This window comes from Notolepis coatsorum (assembly GCF_963971535.1).
Source record: "Notolepis coatsorum genome assembly, chromosome: 7".
NCBI classification, from domain to species: Eukaryota; Metazoa; Chordata; class Actinopteri; order Aulopiformes; family Paralepididae; genus Notolepis; species Notolepis coatsorum.
This window is the reverse complement of record NC_140171.1, coordinates 34,185,617-34,207,788: the sequence shown is the minus strand read 5'-3', so window position 1 is coordinate 34,207,788 and position 22,172 is coordinate 34,185,617. Positions and strand designations below refer to the sequence as shown.

Genomic DNA, 22,172 nt, shown 5'->3' with positions numbered 1-22,172 from the left:
GGATGGGGGTGTGGCCAGATGAATGCTGGCATTTAAAGGTACATTTTGAAATTTATTCAGTGTATATATGCTGAAGCGAGATATATGCATGAGACGCTGAGCGTGAGCTAGTGTGATACAGAACATACATTACATCCAACATAAAGGATCCAATGTCTCCGATGACATCACTGGTGGCCATATTCAAACAAATTTACTCTCAATAACTCTCAAACTAAATTAATGTGTGCAAAACTGTGTTTTTGGATGTGTGTGAGATTATGTGCAAAATATATAAACAATAACAATAACAATAAACTGAACGGGTCAAAACATGCAGAAGCACTCTACAAGAAGGGCCAGAGCCGACTCTACTTCCTCAGAAGGAGCACATTCAGTGTTGACTCCCAAGATGTAGCACTGAATGGCACAGGAAGTCCTTCATTCCAACAGCCATCAGACTTTATAATGCATCACTGTGCCTCACTGCATCACTGAGCACAGGGTGACAGTACCATCTTACTGGACTCCTACTTTTAAACCAACATTGTACACAAATATTACCCTTTAATTACTGTACACTTATGTATATTTCTGTATATTTTTACTGTATATTTTATATTAGAATGTATATACATAACATAGGAAATGTATATCCCAGACCATATTTTATTCTTAGGCTTATTTTTATTCGTGACTTTGTTTTTGTCAACCTAAATGTTTATTGTTTACTGTGTGCGATTTGTAGTGCCAAATTTCCCTCTGTATTTCTATTCTATTCTATTCTATTTTATTTTATATCAGGATTGGTTTTGCCATGAATGAATGTTCTAATGTATAATTATATAATTCAATAATTTTAATAAAAATAATAACTGAAAACTGTATTTTCCCAGTCTCCAAAATCACCGCCAACTCGACACATGACAAAATTCCTCCACACCTGAAAGCCGTAAATATCAACTTGCCGGCTCTTTCCACAGCAAAATGGTAGGCAAGGCACCTTGGTCTAGAAATGCAGGCTTCAATCTATGTTGTTTAGTCTATCTGTTCAGTCCTCAGTCCTGTTTCAAGATGCACAATGAACTCTTCTTCTTCTTCTTCTTTAGAATTTCCGACAGTGTAGACGCATCGTGGCGTATTACTGCCCTCCGCAGTTCTTTTAATGAGCTCTTCCTCTTCTTCTTCTTCTTCTTCTTCTTCTTCTTCTTCTTCTTCTTCTTCTTCTTCTTCTTCTTCTTCTTCTTCTTCTTCTTCTTCTTCTTCTTCTTCTTCTTCTTCTTCTTCTTCTTCTTCTTCTTCTTCTTCTTCTTCTTTCTTCTTTTTTATTGGTTTGTCATGACAAACCAATTACATTATCCAACATATGTGTAAAGAAACAACATATTCCAGTTAACGGTATATTTTTTTAATGATTCGTTACGGCGTAATCAATACTTCCATTTGTATAAATTGGGTTAAGCGGAGCGTAGTATTCCTGCCTGGCTGAGGAGCCCGTCGCGGCTCATGCGCATGCGCGCGCTCGGCCAATCAGAGCAATGCGGAAGGACAAGTGGGCTGCCGAAAGTATTCACGCGGCCCAGCACTCTCCCACTCTTTGATTGATTGATTGAAAACTTTATTAACAGATTGCAGAATGGGTACAGTATAGTACAGCTCAATACATACAATTGTTAAGGGGATGCAGACCAGAGAAAGACTTTCGTCTTGTTTACATCAGGGTCCCCCATTTTCAATTCATCATAACATATATGACACACACGACATACAGATAGACAGTACTGCTACAGATACATTTATGACATACCAGATTTGCAAATACAGTACTGTTTGTGATACAAAAAGAGTCCAGAAAAGAGAGTATATACATTTGACGTAGAAACTGTACATTGGAGGAGGTTGGGCAGGTGGGGTGGGGTTGGGTGGGTGGGATGGGGGGGGGGGGGGGGGGGGGACTGTACATTGGAGGTGGTTGGGGATGGGATTGGGTAGGCAGGGTGGGGGTAACTGTACATTGGATTATCGACTAAACCTTACTTGGTCCAAGAAGAGGGTCTTGTGTATTACTGGGTTAGGACATTTACTGTACATTGGAGGGGGTTGGGTTAGGACATTTACAGGGGCCAGTTTCGAATTGCAGTCTCCCGTAGGTGCTCCTTGAGAGTGGTTTTAAAAGTGGGTAGTGATTCACATTCCTTTACAGCTGTGGGTAGGGCGTTCCACATTGATGTGGCATAATTGCAAATCGTGTTTAGTCCCTTGTTTGAGCCGAATCTGGGTTTAACATGATTTGTGGAGCTCCCTCTGGTGTTGTGGTCGTGGTATTCACTGACCTTTGGGAAGTATTTTGACATGTACATGGGTACCTTGGTCGTGTAGTGTATCTTGTAGACCAGGCCCATTGCAAGTTGCTGTACTCTGTCGTCTACTCTAAGCCATCCTAGGTTGTCAAAGTGGGCAGGGGTGAGGTGGGTTCTAGGAGTATGGTCAAGCAGTAGTCTGACCAGTTAGTTTTGAGATGTTTGTAATTTTGTTTTTAGCGCCTTTGAGGTGCTTTTGTGAGGATTCGCCTGTTCCCTGGACCTTTTTTTCCCTTTCCTCACCTCACCAGCCCCCACCCTTGTGAGATTTTCCCTGCCTCCTACTCTTCACCAGCCCCCACCCTTGTGAGAACTTTTGCCTGCCTCCTACTCTTCACCAGCCCCCACCCTTGGACATTCTGTTCCTCTACCCTCACGCACCTGTTGGGAGTTTGCAATCTGCTCGGGAGAGTACTTAGGTGGCAGGCTCCCTTCCAGTCCTGGTCGGGTCGTTCTGTATCTGTGTCTGTGTTCATGGAGTGCTGTACGTTACCATTCTGTACGTCACCATCACCTGCCGCGTCTCCGGCGTGAGACGACGGCCCAGCCATCACCACCTGTCGCCGTTTGCCTGGAGTGGGACGCCGTCTTCGCTCTCTAATTCTCTACGGGAGGTTTTCCAGTGTTCCCACTCCAGACGTCAAGGCGGCTCGCCATCGCTTCCTATTTTCACGGGAGGATGGCGTCTCTTCGCCCCGGTCCCCTGGGACTCCCTGTGTTCTGCGCTGCCCATCTGCAGCATCCGAGGAAGAGGTTCTCCGTGCCCGGCCTCCGCTGTCGGGCCCCTGTCTCCGTGCCCGGCCTCCGCTGTCGGGCCCCTGTCCCCGTGCCAGGCCTCCGCCGTCGGGCCCCTGTCCCCGTGCCAGGCCCCCGCCGTCGGGCCCCTGTCCCCGTGCCAGGCCTCCGCCGTCGGGCCCCTGTCTCCGTGCCCGGCCTCGGCTGTCGGGGCCCCTGTTCCCGTGCCAGGCCTCCGCCGTCGGAACCCTGTCCTCATCCCTGTAAGCAGCTCTGGCCCTCGCCCTGTCCAAGGCCTTAACCCTGTTCTCTGTCCCTGTCTCCAGCCCGCCTCTCCGGGCCTCTGTCCCTGTCCCCCTCTCCAGTGCCCCTGGTCCTGGCCCTGACACTTAGCCCTGGTCCTTAGCCCTGGCCCTTAGCCTTAGTCCCTTAGCCTGTTCGCCTCTTAAAGGCACAGTGCCGCATTTTCCATATGTCTTTGACTCTAGTGTTTTTGTGTTCTCCCTTAAAGGGACTGTGCCGCTTTTTGTTATGTAATAAATAAATGCCCTGTTTTGGCTTACTCTCATACCTGTCTTGTGCGATTGGGGTCGGTTACAAACCATAACAGCTTTGGTACCATGAAGTGCAAGCATAGTCATAGTACCCTTGAATGAGTGCTCCTGCCAGAGTCTTCAGGGTATTCTTGTTTACCAGAGAGGAGATCCGGTACAAGAATCGAGTTCGTTGGTTGACTTTTTTTATTACATTGGATGCCATTTTGTCACAGGAAAGATTAGCCTCTAGGATGGAACCCAGGTAGGTAATTTCGTCTTTCCTTGTGACAATATTGTAACTGAGAAGCCGTCGGTCTTGCTGAGTTTGTTATTTGAACCGAAGAGAATGGACTCTGTTTTGCCCATGTGTAATGATAGTTTGTTATCAGCGAGCCATATGCAGATTTTGCCTAGTTCCGAGCTGAGGGTTTTTTCAACCTGTAATTTGTTCTTGTCAGAGACCAGCAGGGCTGAGTCGTCCGCAAACAGGAACAAGTTGCAGTCACAAGCTGACGACATGTCATTTGCATAAATTAGGAACAGTAGCGGTCCTAGTATGCTTCCTTGTGGAACACCACAGCTCACTGGGAGGGGGGGGGATAGGGTACCGTTTACCTCCACCATCTGTTCTCTCTCTTCCAGGCTGCCGCCAGCCATCCATTTCTGGATAGGTCCTCAGTGGTGGAACGGAGCATCTCTTGTGCCGCCTTGTTGTAGGGGTGGCGGGACTTGAGTCTGCTCATAGGTGCTGTTGTTGTTGTGGTGTTATGTAGGGTGTGCCAGTCATGCTTCACTGCTTTCCTTGCTAGGGCGAGAGTGGCAGCCTCTCGTTGTAGGCCAGCTGGTGCGATTCCTGCAAGTTATAAGTTATAATCAACGTCACCCAGGTAGGGGGCACATCAAGAGCAAGCAGCCGGACGGCACAGACCCAGAGCGACCTGTAAAGATGACTAAAATAAAATAAAGTGTTTCTGAATAATACAACTTTGTCTGGTTGTTATAAAGCATGACATAAATAGTTCCCCTCAATGAATGAAGGACGTATAGCATGTACACATATGTTTCATGTCATCTCTTGTGGTCCAATTCCAATGAGTCCCTCATTGAAATTGATCTTTATTTAAATTGTTTTAAGATATTATTTAGGTGTGCTTTTAGTTTTATTGATAGGACAGTCAGAGAGAGAAATTGGGAGAGAGATGGGGGAGGACATGCAACACATGTCCTGGGCCGGATTCAAACCCAGGATGTTGCGATTACGCAGCATGCGTCTTAACATATAGTGCGCCACCAGGGCAACCCTGGAATTGATCATTTTAAAGAAAATATTTAGATTGGACATCTTATCACAGTTCAAACAATTTTTGTTGTAGTTACAGACATGTTTTCAACTACATTGCATAAATGTATATTATTGATAGGATAGTCAGAGAGAGAAATTGGGAGAGAGATGGGGGAGGACATGCAATACATTTATGAAATAAAGGAATTTAATTAAGGATGTCTGCAAAATATAGTAATTTAGCTATACTTACTTACCCATAGCTATACTTAGCACTAAGCTCCTGAGGGCTCCGCTCCTGCTAACGTACGTCTGGTACGTCTGGACCGGCTTCACTCCAGACGCCTGACCGCCGCCACCGGCTGGTCCCTGATGCCCTCCAAGGTCTCCTTCCTGCCCCACAGCTCCTCCAGCCTCCTCCCCTGCTGACCAATCAGCAGCTCCAGCTCGTCGCTCTCCTCCAGCCTCCTCTCCTGCTGACCAATCAGCAGCTCCAACTCGTCGCTCTCTCCTCCAGCCTCCTCTCCTGCTGACCAATCAGCAGCTCCAGCTCGTCGCTCTCCTCCAGCCTCCTCTCCTGCTGACCAATCAGCAGCTCCAGCTTGTCGCTCTCCTCCAGCCTCCTCTCCTGCTGACCAATCAGCAGCTCCAGCTCGTCGCTCTCTCCTACAGCCTCCTCTCCTGCTGACCAATCAGCAGCTCCAGCTCGTCGCTCTCCTCCAGCAGTCTGTGGTGGTAGGTCCTCATGACGTCGTGGACATCCTCCCAGCTCTTGGTGGATCCTGCAAGACACTGGTAGAACTGTTGAGGGGACACAAGCAAGGGAGTGGAGTGGTACTCACCCCCATACTCACCCTCGTCACCGGCGATGCTGAAGATCACAGGGTCAAAGCGTCCAATGGTGTCGATGCCAAACATCACAAGGCCTGGGTGGATTACTGACTTGGTCATATGGGGCGGAGGGCCCCTGGGCTGAGCTCCCCAGGGCCCCAAAGGATTGGTGGCACTGTGTTTGTGTGTATATACATTAGCAATGTGAGTTTGCAATTATATCTCTGTGTTAATCTTCAGTGCTCGTCCAGATTTATAGTCTATTATGATGAATGAATGATGATTTATATAGCGCTTTTCTAGATGCACTCAAATAACTTTTTACAATGTAGGAAATTGCCTCCTTCACCACCATTGTGTAGCAGGCTCAATGGCTTCCGTCACACTACACACAATGGCTGAAAGGCTCAAGAGACAGGGGTTGATATCAGCCAATTAAGGGGGGGGGGGGGGGGGGGGGGGGGTGATTAGGTGACCTTGATGTCAGATTGGGAATTTGGCCAGGAACGTCGGGCAACCCCCTACTTTGCAATAGGCGCCCTGGGTTCTTTAAGGACCAAATTCAGTCGGAAACCTTGGTTTAACGTCTCATCCAAGGGACGGCACTCTCAACTGTACGGTGCACCTATATCACCGTAACAGGGGCGTTGTTACTGCCAAGTCCCTGCTGGACAGCGGCCTTGACCGGGACTCAAACCGGTGATCTTTGGATAATGAGTCAGAGATCTCTACCCATGTAGCCACGCTGCCTATTAGTTGTTGTTTCTTCCACATCAGTCGACTAACATGTAATGTTGACAACAGGAGACACTGAGTTTGAGTTTAATGTCTGTGTGGAGACTGGACTGATTCATCTCTGTATGAATACTACATCTCTTATAAAATGACACACTATACAGCTACATCTACTACATATCCTTCCCATAGCCTTTTTTCAGTTTGACAGTTTTTCCTATCTATACGTTCACTTATAGTTGATTTATATTTCCTCTTAACCCCCAGGGACAAAATAACACTCATAAATCAACTACATGTCCCATACTGTGTGTGAGTATTCTGATGGAGAGTCTTCTTCTTCTTCTTCTTCTTCTTCTTCTTCTTCTTCTTCCTCTTTTCTATTTTTTGGCGGTTGGCAATCACTTTCGACGAGCATTACCGCCATCTACTGAAAAGGAGTGTGGATCTGGATGTCCTAAATCCTATAAAATTCGTTCTCAAAAAATAAAATAAACTCTCCATACAAACTTCTCCAGAATTCCTTTGCAAAATATCAACTATTTTAAGTGCTATCTTTTCCCTCTTCAAATCCCTAATAAGACCTTTCCTTTGCCTTTGATACAATGTACACTGTTCTACCACATGTTCTACCGTTTCTAGACTAACACTACACTCACATTCAAATGATTGGAATTGGCTCTGGTAATTAGCTGAAATGCCATCACCTGGGGGCGAGTAGGCGGTTTAATTTGTGTCAGGAAGTTTCCTTGCTCAGGTAAGATAGCAGATACATTAGCATTCCATTTCATCTGTGTCTGCTCTATTTCATAAACTTAAAAATAAGAAAATTCACAATACTGCTTATTGTGAAAACCCAAATTAAGTGCCACACTATCACAGGGGTGTGGCTAGTTTGTGACACATTTTTTAATGTGGTGTCTAGATGGCGTCAAGGCATGGCCAGAGAAAGGCTGGCCCACAGACGAGAGGTCCGCAGTACACAGGTAAATGTGCACCTTTTAGCTGTGACGTGCAAATAAACACCTATTTGGCACTGAGTACTCTGCTCCCTTCATTCCATTCCTGTTTGCTCTTTTTTCACTTGCTTCCTATCAACCTCCACTTTTCATTCTATCCTCCCCTTACCTCTTTAACCGGGGTCATCCCTATGTTCCCCGGGTTCTATGTTCCCCGGGTCCTATGTTCCCTGATTGATTGATTGATTGAAAATTGTATTTATTTTTATTTTATTAATTATTAATGTCCGCCTTGTTTCGAACTGGTTAAGCTTAGGCCCTCTTTCGAAGTTGGTTAAGGTTAGAGTTTGGAATCAGGGCTGGTGGTCTGACTATCTATCGCTACCGGAGAACATAGGACCCGGGGAACATAGATATGCTCCCCTTTAACCCTTTCACTACCCCACTACAGAAGGTTAACCTTTCACTACTCTGTAGTGTGGTAGTGAAAGGGTTAACCTTCTGTAGTGGGGTAGTGAAAGGGTTAACCCTTTGTCATGTGGCAGTGAAAGGGTTAACCTGCTGTATTGTCAGTGAAAGGGTTAACCATTTGGTAGTGAAAGGGTTAAAGGTGGAATCCGCCAAACGACAACTTAGTTTTGGTCTGATGTGTGGATTGGATTTTGAGTGTCCATAATTACAGTGTTTGTGATGTGGATATTGAGTTATTTCATACTGCGATGTCGATATGAATTTGATATTGTTCAGTGTTCCTTGCTCATCAGATCTGCAGGAATCCTACTTGCTCCATGGGAGGGAGCCCAGCCCCAGTTCTCCTCTGACTGAGTTGTCCCACACTGCCACCTGGTGGGCTGGCGGGGAGGAGCCCAGAGAGGGGGTACCTTCACTCAGGGTAGGTGTTTGCATGCATGTGTGTTAGAAAGGCATCAGCACCTTTTTAATTTACATCTAAATGCTGATAATCTGGGCAACTTTTTGACTTTTGTGTCAACTGCGATGGGTAACATTGTCTAAAGAAGTTGCCTCTGCATTGCTGCCTCATATCACATAGGAACACTGTGTTGCTGGGAAACGTGTCAATAGATTTTTAACACTGTTGCGTCTCTTTATTGGGAGTGTTACCATCTGCATTGACCAAAAGGTTGTGTATCACCACTCTGCTCTTCCATTAGGAGCAGCTTGCAGAGAGGGATCAGCACACGACCAGGCTTCAGGAAGCAGTGAGACATGAGAGGGAGAAGGTAAAGCATATGGGACATTAGGAGCGTGTTTCTATACCCCCCCCAAATAAATTAATAAATAAACAAGCACAACCATTGTCACCAGAAGTCCTAAACACATTAGGAATACCACAAGAACCCACCAGTGGCCTGGATTTGCACCGATTAGCCCACGGTATGTGTGCTCTATATACAACACAAGCTCACATCATCATCATCATCATCATCCCCTTACCTCCATCTCTTTCTCCACCAGAAAAAAACAATGAGAACGAAAATCAGACAAGAGCCCTGGATGAACCCAGAGATCCTGGCAGCAATAAAGTCCAGACATGACACATTTTAGAAATTCAGTAAAAACAGGGTTGAACAGGTTTATGAGTAGTTCAAGAAGAAAATAAATTAGGTCACGGGAATGATCAAGAAAGCCAAGGCTGAATATTTTAATGACAAAATTATCGAGAATAAATCGAATCCACAAAAATTATGGAAGTGCTTAAAGCAAACAGGGTATGGAAACAAGCTCAGGACAAAAGCTAAAAATATGATTCTAGACATAGGAGGCACAGTGATTACAGGCAATAAGAACATGGCTAATTGTCTAAATACATTTTTTAACACCATAGCGAATACCCTAGTTAAGAGACTGCCAAGTACAACTGACATGTATGGGGAAAAACAGGTAGGGGAGTACTACAAACAGAAAGGTATACAGACAGATTCCTTCTCCTTTGCGAGTGTGACTGAGGACACAGTTTTTAAAAAACTGAGGGCGCTCAATCCTAACAAGGCAACAGGACAGGACAAGATACCTGCTAGATTTCTTACGACTTAAGAGGTTCAAGGTAGTGGTAGGAGATATCGAGGTAACAGCAAAGGAGGAAGTCACATACTTAGGATGTGTTTTGGACAACACCTTATCAGGGGTGAGCATGGCACAAAAGGTGATCACAAAGATCAATCAGAGAAAAATATTTCTCTGTAGAGTGTCCACCTATATTAACAGGTCAGCAATGGAAGTCCTGGCAGGGGCACTGATCCAATGTCATTATGACTACGCATGCTCCTCCTGGTACACTGGCATCACAGTAGCACTGAAAGGTAGGCTACAGACAGCTCAGAACAAATTAGAATGATTTTAAAACTCCATCCCAGGACTCACCTTACACATTTTAACAGCCTCAAATGGCTCAGGGTTGAGGAGAGGGTCTCAATTAAAACTCAACATGACACACAGGATACTCAGGAATACTGTCCCTCAATATCTTGGTGGATATTTTAACATGGTAAGGGATGTACACGGACATGCCACCAGGGGGAGTCCTACAGACATCGTCCCAGTGAGATGCAATAGAAAAATAGGCCAGAACTCATTCCTATATTCAGCAGCAGTACAATGGAATAGCCTACCAATGGAGTTGAAGCCCATAAACCCCTTCTCCACTTTTAAATTAGCTATAAAGAGGTGGATCATAAGTAGCAGAAGCTGTTTTTTTTAATGTGGTGTTCCTTTTTTATTCTTATTGTCTATAAAATGGAATATTATTGTATGTATTCTTTTTTTATACCACACATCCTGACATACAGACACTACAAACACCCACGTCCACACACCAGTACATAAATCCACTGACACCAATGATGAAGGACCACAATGGAAACAAGCCTATGGCTTTATTGTGTTTTATTTTAATCCTATTGGTAAATGGAGAAATGTATACCTGTTCATATTGTGATCAAATGTATGTGATTTCCATTCTAAATCAATAAACTATTCTATCTACCTTTCTCCGCCACTCTCTGGGCAGAGTTCTCGGCTGCAACTGAGGTGTAACCAACAGGAGGCTGAGTTGAGACGTAGAGAACAGCACAGTAACAGGCTGAAGGAACGACTGTCCCAGTTCAGTGATGGAAACAGAGAAAAGGGCCCCTGTGAGACTCACATTCTTAGTATTTTATAACGAGTACATTAAACTCTGATTCAGTCATACAATCATACTTGTCTCTTGATTGTTTCTCTCTCATGAGCTTATTTTTCACGGATTTGCAAAGATTCTTGTTTCACACATACACACACACGCACACCCATACAGACATTTTGTCATCTCTTTAGCCATGGAGCTGCTGAATCTTCTGCCTGGAGGCCGGAAGAAGTGGGACCAGGCAGCCAGACCGGTCAGGACGGTGAAGTAAGGAGGTTGTTATTATTCCACTTCTTCTGAGGGTTTGCATCCTTATAATTTCCAAACCTCTTCTTCTTCTTCTTCTTCTTCTTCTTTTACCTTGTTCCACTTATCCATCTAGCACCCCTTCTCCCTGTAGAAAAGAGGAGGCAGCACTGCGGCTGATGCTGGAGCGTCGAGAGGCGGAGCTCAGAGAAGCCATGAAGCTCCGCCACAGCCTCACCACTCTACTGCATGCTCTCAGGGTGGACATGGAGCAGGTAGGAACCACTCTACTGCATGCTCTCAGGGTGGACATGGAGCAGGTAGGAACCATTCTCAAGTCATGGCACTAAAACTGGACTTTGAGTACTGGCACTTGTTTCCATGCCCAATAGGCAGTTTCCAGTGGCTCAGGAGGTATGTTAGTCGCCTGGTAATTGGAAGGTTCCTGGTTCGATTCTGGCTCCTTCATTCCAGCGTATCAAAGTGTCCTTGAGCAAGACACTTTAACCATTAACTGCTCCCAATGAGCAGGTTGGCAACTTGCATGGTTGTCTGTCTGGTGTATGAATGGGTGAATGTGAGGCATATTAGTTGTAAAGCGCTTTGGATAAATGCAGTCCATTTACACTACCGTTTACCAAAAAAAGTTCTATAGGAAGTGATTGATAGTGTAGTTAATCAACCATATTCACTTATCTAGATCATCCATATCAAATGAAAACCTAGTCTCTCTGAAATGTTGACTTTCAGTGACTGAGAAAAACAAGCAGTTGTTTCTTTTCCTGCATTGCATGCCTCTATGCATTTTATTTTATTAAACTACACTATTGGTATTTGAATGGACTTGATGAGCCCTAGGGTAACTTACTGAATATATAATGTTATATGGGCCTCATGCAGCAATGTTTTCACAGGGAGGCGACAGTGGCTCAGGAGGCAGATTCAATTCAGTCTTGAAAAACAAGATTGCTGCACACTTTAGTTCCGAAACGTTAGTCAAGTCAATAGATGACCGTGGTGCTGAGCGAGAGCAGTATGAAGCTTCTCTTCAAGACTAGTGATGATGTTAAAATGTTGATGGCAACGTGTTGTTGAAGGTCCTACAGGACTCTGTGGATGACCATGAGGAAATGCTACTGGACAAACAAACACTGGTTGAATTGGAGCTGGCACTAGGTGACCATGTGACCGGTGGTGTGGTCCAGGGTTGGAGGAAAGTGCAGAGGAGGCTTGAAGACCTCGTCATAGAAGGTATATGTGCATTTTTCTGCAACAGCCTTAAAAAGAGTGCCAACCATTTTGAGAATTCACATATCTTATGTTGTGGAATATTTCAAATGAGCCATCGACAGTGAACCGTAGAAATGTAGTATTTGTTTATATAAAAAACATAGAACATGGTTTAATATCTGTGCTTCCACAGAGATCTGTTTATAGAGAGACATAACATGTCAACATGCGCGTCTGACCAAAAAGTAACCAAGAGGTCTAGTCAGACGTACATTAATACACAATTGAAATGACGTCCAGATATATATATATATTAAAAAAGAAAAAAGAAAAAAAAAAAGGATAAACAAACTGTGGCCCAGTTAGGGAAATAAATAACAAGACTCAATAACCCTTGTTATGGCTTAACATGGGAGATAAACAGCCTTGGCTACAGCTCCTTAAAGAGACACACACAGACTGTAGCCTAGTGTCTGGGCTGTTATACTAGTTGGTCAGATTACTAGTCAAGCTGTACAGAGATAGAATATGTATTTGAACACAGATGCATAGACATATATAACATTACACTATAACACAATTACCTGTATACCTGTACATCACATGGGGCCAAGATTGGTCGAAAGCAGATTGTAATTGAATGTGTTAAACCAGCAGATGGTAGTCTCTCTATACAGGTTTTATTCCCAGGGTGAAGTTACTCTTTAAAGGGATATTTCACTTTAGTAGAACTTGTCAGCAGTGTTACCTCTATCTAAAAGTAAGCTAGTGACCAGACCACTACAGTCCCTGCTGTCTGTTGTCAACACCACCATTCCTCCCAGGTATCGGGATCCTCATTCTCTTCCATTCATTTGTGGAATTCTGTATTAATATATTCTTCTGTGTCAAAGATACTTGTTTTTATTTAGCTAATTCTGCCCTTTTCAAATTATCAATAAATTAACAATTTCTCACTTGTGGTGTAGTTTGACCAAATCTTTCAGCAAGCAATAAGAAATGTTCAAATGTAATAAATCGGTAAAGACTCATCAAATGCCAAAACAAACTAATATCTTTGACTCAGAATAGTCTGTATTATTGAAATCTGTACAACAGTAGGATGATCAGAAGTATAATATTTACTTAGCTTACAAAAATGAATGGAAGTGAAGTGAATGAGGAGCCTGACACCTAGGAAGGTGTTGGCAGTGGACAACAGGGACAGCAGTGGTCTCTAGCTCACTTGCATTACCTTACATAGAGGTGAGACTGCTTAAACTTGACAAGTTCTACTAAAGTGAAATATCCCTTTAAGGAGCCTGCTCAATTTTTTGAACTCTAAGCCATGGGTTCTTGAATATTTTATAAAACATGCAGACCCATCGGAAACAAATCCAGGATGCATAGCTTGAACAAATACTCTTTTAAGCGCAAAATACTCTTTCTGGACTGTGTGTAGGCCACACTGCTATGGTTACTGACCAGGACAAGTTCTTGGCTCTACTACAAACTGACCTGGAGGAGAGTCAGCAGCTAGTCAAAGTACAGCAGCAGCTTCTACAGGTAGGACTCTTCTCACATGCACTCTTATCAGTCATGGACAGATATACAGTATGTGTGTGTGTGTAATATATATATATACAGAATTGAATTTGGCAGCTTTTATACATCCTTGGTTTCATATGTGTATGGTTGGCCCCAGTGGGAATCGAGACTCCAATTCTGTTGTTGGTACTACCATTGACAGGACTACTATTTAAAAAATGTATTTGATCTATTCTACTATTTTATTGCACTATTTTACTCTGTCTATTTTATCTTACTCTTTTTATTAGTCTATTTTAAAATGTGGCCTGTTGGGATGTTGGATCCTAATGTGAAAAACTGTGATTTTATGTGCTCATTTTATGCCTGTCTTTTTTCTGTTGTGAAGCACTTTGAGCTGCAGTTTCTCTATGAAAGGTGCTAGACAAATAAAGTTAAGTTTATTATTACTGTGGTTGCCTGTTTTCTCCATCTCTTGTGTCTGCAGGACAGTGCCGTCTCATCTGTCCCGTCTGACCTAGTTGACTCCTACTTCCTGGAGGACTGGGAGCGGCTGCAGACCCGCTGGACGGAACTAAAAGGGCAGAGGCGGAGCTTCCAGAGGGAGAGACAGTCCTTCACCGACGCTGCTATCCGACTGGGTCACGAGGTGAGCAAGGGGAGACGGATGGTTTGCAAGTGATGCGTGAAGAGACAAGTTAGGGTAAGGTCCTGTGACGGGCTAGTGTCTGGTCCATGGGATCTTCTGTAGATGATTTAGAATCCATCGTTATGTCATTCTGGTTTGAGGGGGCTAGTTGGGTTTTATTTTGTCTGGTCTGTGCGTACACAGCGGAGGGATTTTGAGCAGCAGAAGGCCTCTCTACTGAAGCAGCAGTATCTGCGAGATTCGTCACCATTTGGAAAAGGGGCACATGGCAACAACAGCACTGCCCTAAGTGAGTCTGCTTTTGTATCTGCATCATCTGTTCGCTCAAAGAATAAGTCAACATTTTCAACCCAGGCCTTATTGTTCCATCATCTGGCATCACACTGATCGATTCTGACCAGAACGTCGTCAATGGAACCACAAATGAGGATTGTTTTTTCTCCTCCGATGCTCGATTTGGTTGAAGCTCTCCTCGCTGCAAGTCAATCCAATGGGGCAATAGTAGAAATATCCACCGCAGCAGTCGAGTGTATCTTTTGTGTCTTGTTTTTTAATTCTGTACAGCACAGCGATCTGAAACCCACCGACTTGAGCACATAGAAAAACAAAACTTGCTAATTTGTAGTCCAAGGGGCGGGGGAAGATGTGGGTTTGACCAGTCGGTCAAAGCACTTCATGATGACTGATGTCAGTGTGACAGGGATGTACTGTAGTCTTTCAGGCAGGTGGCTACTGGTTTTTTGGGTACAGGGACAATGCTGGATGCCTTGAAGGGGATGGGGACCACAGACTGACTGAGGCAGAGGTTGAAGATGTTGGTGAACACCTCTACCGTTCAGCCCCGAGTTTACTGAACAACCTAGAGCTCAACGCTGGACGATACGTCTGCACTGTGAGTTACTGAACAACTCTGGAGCTCAACGCTGGATGATACGTCTGCACTGTGAGTTACTGAACAACTCTAGAGCTCAACGCTGGATGATACGTCTGCACTGAGTTTGTTATGATGCCAGGTGAGAGGAAAGTATGGTCTGTGTTGAAAACAACCAGAGGTAGGTGGTTGGTACTAGTATGGTAGATCCATATCCACTCCTGAAGCAACCAACCCACTGTGTGCACTTGCTTGTAGATCTCTCTGGTATGGACCACATGATCCTGTCTGGCTGTCGTCCTGCCACACCCTCGTCCACAGAGTCGGGGATCGCAGCTCTGGCGGGGTCATGTCGTACATGGGCTCAGGTCAGGGTTCAAACCCCCAGCACCCCTGAGCTCTACTCTATCCTTGAGCTGCCATACAGCAACAGGTTAGTCCAGGTCTCTTTGCGTTGTCGCCTCCATTTGGGACGGAGGTCCATTCAAAGCACGGCACTTCTGTAAGAACCTACTCTGAGCAAAGATCCATCTGCAAATAAAATTCACCTTCAGTTTTAGTCAAAGTTTGTGTACATGAACACACCTCTACCAAAGCAGGAAACAAGAGGTCTAAATTATTGTTTTTATGATAGTAAACTTCTGGTTTTGCATGGCATTATCTGGGAGATTCAGATCTTTATTATCACATCTTCATGCACAAGTACAGGAGAGTGAAATTCCTTGGTCTTGGTTCCTCAATTTTACAGCAGCAATGGTAATGAAAAAGCATAAAATAGCATAGAAAATAACTTTGAAGTAGCATTAAAAATTAAAATGCAGAGGGCGGTCAGGTGGCGTAGCGGAGATTGCGTTCGTCACCAACGTAGGAGACTCTGGATTCGCCTGTTCGAATCCAGCTCACAGCTCCGGCGTTGTCACCAGCTTGGCTGGCCGTTCACACTAATACAATTGGCAGTATTAGAGGGTGGGAAAGCTGGCGGGGTGGGTCCGGGTCGTTGTAAACAGCGACTCCTACAGTTCGGTCGGGGCGCCTGCTCAGCGCGGATAGGATCTAAGGAGGGTAGTGTGATCCTTCCACACGTTACACCCTCTCAGTGAGAGTCCGCGCTGCCAGGTGAAAAGAAGCGGTTGATTGGCTAGACGTGTGTCGGAGGAAGCACGTGATAGCCTCCACAGTCGGTCTGGGAGAGTGGAGGCTAAGTGCGCAGCGACCAGGAAGGGGATTGGGAATTGGCATAACGACTAACATTGGGATGGGAGAAAAGGAGGGGGAAAAAGATCAATAATTTTTTTTAAATGCAGTATATAATAGTCCAGTGATAATGTGGATATGGGGTGTGTGTGTATACAGAGTAGTGGCAGGCAGGTAGCAAGCTGTTAGTGTTTGTTCATGAGTGTGACTGACTGGGGGGAGGAGGAGGAGGAGGGAGAGGAAAGAGGAGGAGGAGGAGGAGAGAGAGATGAGGAGGAGTGTTGCGCCTTGATGTTTGCCGGACGGCATCAGCTAAAAGTTTGTGGTTGGGATGGTTGGTGTCATTGATAATCCTACGGGGCTTTGCTGAGACACTATCCAGAATAATTGAACAAGTGTTTGAATCCAGATCACCTGCATGGGAAACCACACATCTACCACTCTGCCAGAGGAAGATACCCCTTGACTAAGGGAGATATTAAAGCTTACTAGGCTTCAGGCAAGGCTTCTTTGCTACACTAGCAGTGGTAGAATTCAGACGGGTTACATAGTGGCAGATTTATGGAACAATGTCTCAGATTAATATCAATAATGATAGAATGAACCAAGGAGAATGTGGCGATGTTCAGTTTTTTTGTGCCTAAAAGGTCACTTAACAGGAGGATGTGTTCCAGCTGTGAGCTAACAACTGGAGGGTGGCTGGCATAGGCGGCGGGTGAGCTGGACATTAGGGTAGGCTATAGATGCGATGTGACTTGCGCGGAGCGTGCACATTTTTTGCTTGCACGCAAACGGTGCTGTTCTGATTTCATACAATACACACACCCACTAGGCTACTACAGCGAGCCCCACTCATTTCATATAGTGCAAATTAATTGTTCAAATGAAGGCATCCAATATAATTAACCATTGTCTTACCTTAATGCAACAAAATAAAAATGCGACGTTTCGCGCATCAATGATCTTTTCTGCTTTAAGTTTGTCTGTGAGATCACTTTCAATGTGAAGCGGACTCAGAGTTGACTGTCTCTCCTGGCGCATATTGTTGTTCTTCTTAGCCAGTTTCGGATGCGCCTCATTGGAAAAGACCGTTGATTGATTGATTGATTGAAAACTTTATTAACAGATTGCAGAATGGGTACAATACAGTACAGCTCAATACACACAATTGTTAAGGGGATGCAGACCAGAGAAAGACTTTCGTCTTGTTTACATCAGGGTCCCCCATTTTCAATTCATCAGGACATATATGACATACAGATAGTCAGTACTGCTACATCTATACATTTATGACATACCAGATTTGCAAATACAGTACTGTTTGTGATACAGAAGGAGTCAGGAAAAGGGAGTATATACATTTGACGTAGAAACTGTACATTGGAGGAGGTTGGGTGGGGGGGTTGGGTACACTGGGATATTGACAACCATACTGGGTAATCTACATTGGAGGTGGTTGGGGGGGGGGGGGGCACACTGTATATACAAGCAAAACTGTACATTGAGGGGGGGGGGGGGGGGGACACTGTACAAACAAACAAAATTGTACATTGGACTATTGACAACCATACTAGGTAAATGACTGTACATTGGAGGGGGTTGGGTTAGGATATTTACAGGGGCCAGTGTTGAATTGCAGTCTCCCGTTGGTGTCCCTTGAGAGAGGTTTTGAAAGTGGGTAGTGATCCACATTCCTTTACAGCTTTGGGTAGGGCGTTCCACATTGATGTGGCATAATTGCGAAACGTGTTTAGTCCCTTATTTGAGCCGAATCTGGGTTTAACATGATTTGTGGAGCTCCCTCTGGTGTTGTGATCGTGGTATTCACTGACCTTTGGGAAGTATTTTGATATGTACATGGGTACCTTGGTCGTGTAGTGTATCTTGTAGACCAGGCCCATTGCAAGTTGCTGTACTCTGTCGTCTACTCTAAGCCATCCTAGGTTGTCAAAGTGGGCAGGGGTGAGGTGGGTTCTAGGAGTAAGGTCAAGCAGTAGTCTGACCAGTTTGTTTTGAGATGTTTGTAATTTTGTTTTTAGCGCCTTTGAGGTGCTTTGGTACCATGAGGTGCAAGCATAGTCGTAGTACCCCTGAATGAGTGCTCCTGCCAGAGTCTTCAGGGTATTCTTGTTTACCAGAGAGGAGATCCGGTACAAGAATCGAGTTTGTTGGTTGACTTTTTTTATTACATTGGATGCCACCGTTCACAAGTTGCGGTGCCGACGGCAATGAAGGAATCGTTTTCCGTAATTTGGATCTCATCATGCTTTGAAAACAATGTACATAGTAGCTCTAAAAAGTTTCCACGGTTTGATTAACTCTGACTCAGTCTCATCATGCATGCCCTCGTAGAGCAAGCCCTTTGCCTCAGGTGATCTGGTGTTATGCCCAGGTGGCATGTAACTTGGAATGGAGTTCCAGGTCTTGGCAGCTCTCACGGAGAGGGCTGATTTGCTAAATGTACTTGTCCTTAATGGAACAGCCAAGTCACCCGGTACAACAGTTCTGGTGAACCTGGAGGTGAAAATTTCGGAAAGTGGGGGTGGGGCTAGACCATGGAGGATTTTGAAGACCAGACTGGCATCGGTTAGTTTGATGATGCGGCGTGATTGGTTACTGCCTGCAGTCTGGAATGTTAAACGGACACCACACCTACCCATTGACACCTCGGTTGGCCGACCCTTTGCGTATTGTCACCACCGGGCTGCAGCAGCCCACACACACACAATAGCGTAGCCTAGGCTGCCTATAATAATGTGCCGACTGGGGCTGCCGATTTGGGTAGGCATAGCCTAGCCTGGCCTATTATACCCGCTGCCTATGGTAGCTGGTACAACATCTATGGTACCTACCATCTCTGCCAATGTGTCCATGAGCAAGGCACTTGACCTCAAAAGTGCTCTAGGTGCACTACACTGCAGGCAAGCCTGGCCTGCGCTCGGACCTCTGAAGAAATGCATAATGTGAAAGGGACCATGTATATCTAGGATGGAAATGTGAAAAGACGGATTTCAATTGCCTTGTGTAAAATGGTTAAAAAAGGGTAACCTTTTTGAACTGCATTACCAGGTGCATGAAGATCCCACATTCCTGATTCAATATCATAACTCTTTTCATACTTGTCCCATGGTGCAAAGCATCCTTAATGTCAACACCTGCACCTGCCATAGTGGCAACGGCATCCCAGCTTGCTTGCACCGCTGTTGCTGGCTACACCAGCCAGGAAGTAAGAGGCAGAGAAAATGCTGTAGGAGCCAATTGCAGTGCGACATGAGTTGGGAGGGCGGAGGATTATTACATTAATCAAGGTTGCTGCCAACTTCATCTCTGACTGATTGAACTGTGAACGCTACACAAACACTCCGACTGCTGCTGTCACTTCACGGTCACCTCCACTACCATTATTTGCAACAATGCATAGTGTGCACTTATCCTTCTACCACTACACTGTGTGAACTGGATGTGCAATACTCTGTCACTTGTGCCTTATTTTTATACTTGTCTATTTTAAGATTCTTTATTTTAGCATTAAACTTTTTCTTAATATTTGTAATTCTATTTTAAGTCTATATTTTGTGATTATGTGTGAAGGAGGGACTAGCAAAGTAAGATTTGTCTGTTTAACTGTGAATATGACAAATAAATATCTTGAATTTTCATTCCTCTGGATTTAAAGAAAAGTCGATGCAGAAAGTGGCTCCTTGAAAATATTTGTTTACTGATATGTCGTTGTATGCAATCCTGGGGAATGCCGTGTTTTCTTTAGGCTGCTAAAGACTAGCGTTGAAGTTATCTATCTCAACCATTTATCTTTCATCTCCCTTAGAATCACAGAGGGTGATCCCCAGTTGGAGATCTGGGATGCCGGTGTAAGGAGGACACTGCGTCCACCCTGTCCTCCATCCATGGACTGGTCATTCTAGTATCCCGGGGGGGTGCGGCGGGGGGGCGAGGGCATGTTCCTGCAACAGATTTGTATTTTTTTATTATGTTTTATTGTTGATCAATAAAGACTTTTTTTTTGTATTCATAACTGCTCATTTTCTGTTTCCAACAGAGATTTAGTACATGGCGGGTGAATTGTCTTGGTGATCTACTCTGACATCCTTGGTTACTCCTAAATCAAAAGGAATACAAAAAATAAGCTATTCTGTTTGTGTCATCGGTTTACCAAGACCTCTTTGATTTGTCACTCTGGGAAATTAAACTTGACCTTTTCTGATCTAGAGATCAGTATGATGTGAGCACACAACAACCATCCGTGTATTTGTGGTCATAGGACTTCTGTGACTTGAATACAAGATCATGTGCGAAAATGTTGAGCCCCCTCAAATAAACTACTTTTAGTATGTTTTTTTTTAATTTAAATCAGTTGTATAATTTTAAGATTTCACACAAAGATGGATGGTCGAATTCGTGGGATCATTCAAAGGAACCGGCTCGTTGTAGTAGAGCTGCCCGTACCATAATAATAATAATAATAATAACCCACACTACTCAGAATAAAGTTGGACGAGGTTCCACTGTGGAACTGTTTTGGGGGCCAAATGACGTCATGCGTAGTGGCACCTCTGTGTTGAACACGGCTGGTGCTGATGCACGGATGGCCCCAGCTCATTCGCTGCTGATATGACTGCCATTACCGCTTGTAGCCAATTATCAATCAACGCCTCCCTTCCAGTGCCTGTGGGGAACATCTTCCAACCTGCAGACTGTGGTAATGCGCGCGAAGTGTTTCTTCTCTGAGCGGCTTGAGGATGAACGGTATGATTTGTGAACTCCTTCTTCAACACCTGCAACCGCGCTACATGGAGTCGGACAAACAAGTGTTCCAGCCGTGGCGAGACTATATGCGGTTGTCGGATGCTATCCGAGAGTTAAAAAGTGGAGACCTCCTCGGTTCCGTCTCTGATGAGTCCTCGCTCTCCGGCTCGTTAACTCCGCATCCAGAAAGCGATGAAGTCCGCGACGCGCCGCCGGGATCTACGCGTAAAAACTTATCATCCCCTCCTCGTCGGCGAGTTGATGATGAACTCTGGAACGCCATGGGCTCCCTGAATATTGACGCACGACGGGGCACCGTGGAACCCAAGCCTCTCCTCCCCAGAATAACGGCGGACACCCCGGGACCGAGAGAGCGCATGAAGAGAGCGACGCGTTTCAAGGCGTCGGAGCTGATGCCGTCGCCGGAGCGCAACTTCTGCAGTTTCTGCAAGCAAAATGGAGAATCCGAGTCCGTGTTCGGTTCTCATTTGTTGAAGGATCAAGCGGGATGTGTGATCTGTCCCTATCTGCGAGCGTATGTCTGCCCGCTCTGCGGTGCCACCGGGGCCGAGGCGCACACCAAGCGGTTCTGTCCCCGGGTGGACGGCGCGTACTGCTCCGTGTACACGAAACACACCCGCTGAACCGTCCAGGAGATCTCCGAGGTTGTCTGTGTTCTCGGTGCCCTGCACTGTTCCTGGTGTGTGTTTATTTGTATTTAATAATATTATCCCTTTTGTGTGGTTTTGTTTTTATTTGCATGCTTTGAAAGGTTTGCCGTGTACTTAAAAATCCAGGTTCGACTCCTCGTTAGTACATTTGATTGTTTTACATGTATAATTGTTGGCCTAAAATGTAGAGGCCTCTGTTTGGACAACTTCTAATTATCGACTGCCCCCTTCGAGATAATTACTGTTGGGGAGGCGACATAGTTGTGTGCTTTTCTATATACTTGTTTTAAAAACTATGCTGTTAGCCTATACAACCTTTCCTGTACAAAGACATAATTGACATAAATGCAGTCATTGGAAATGGCTTCATGTAGCATGTACATTTTAACATTTTTACACTGTGATGGACTTGTTTATGTGCAGAAATTGCTAAATAATTCGCTACTCGTGTGTGATTTCTT

The 22,172-nt window shown here is 44.9% G+C and overlaps 2 protein-coding genes across 2 annotated transcripts; both read left to right on the top strand.

Moving 5' to 3' along the window:
- Window positions 1-10,752: 10,752 nt before the first annotated feature.
- LOC311231616 (uncharacterized protein) lies at window positions 10,753-19,877 on the top strand (the record flags this gene model as incomplete). Its single annotated transcript, XM_084318244.1, has 8 exons — window positions 10,753-10,826; window positions 10,960-11,125; window positions 11,903-12,056; window positions 13,477-13,580; window positions 14,050-14,211; window positions 14,395-14,500; window positions 15,341-15,515; window positions 19,868-19,877. 8 exons carry the CDS (start codon window positions 10,753-10,755, stop codon window positions 19,875-19,877), a joined length of 951 nt encoding a protein of 316 aa, XP_084174370.1.
- A 1,156-nt stretch (window positions 19,878-21,033) lies between these two features.
- On the top strand, window positions 21,034-21,684 carry nanos3 (nanos homolog 3; the record flags this gene model as incomplete). Its single annotated transcript, XM_084318243.1, has 1 exon — window positions 21,034-21,684. The coding sequence occupies one exon, from the start codon at window positions 21,034-21,036 to the stop codon at window positions 21,682-21,684; it is 651 nt and encodes a 216-aa protein (XP_084174369.1).
- Window positions 21,685-22,172: the final 488 nt, after the last annotated feature.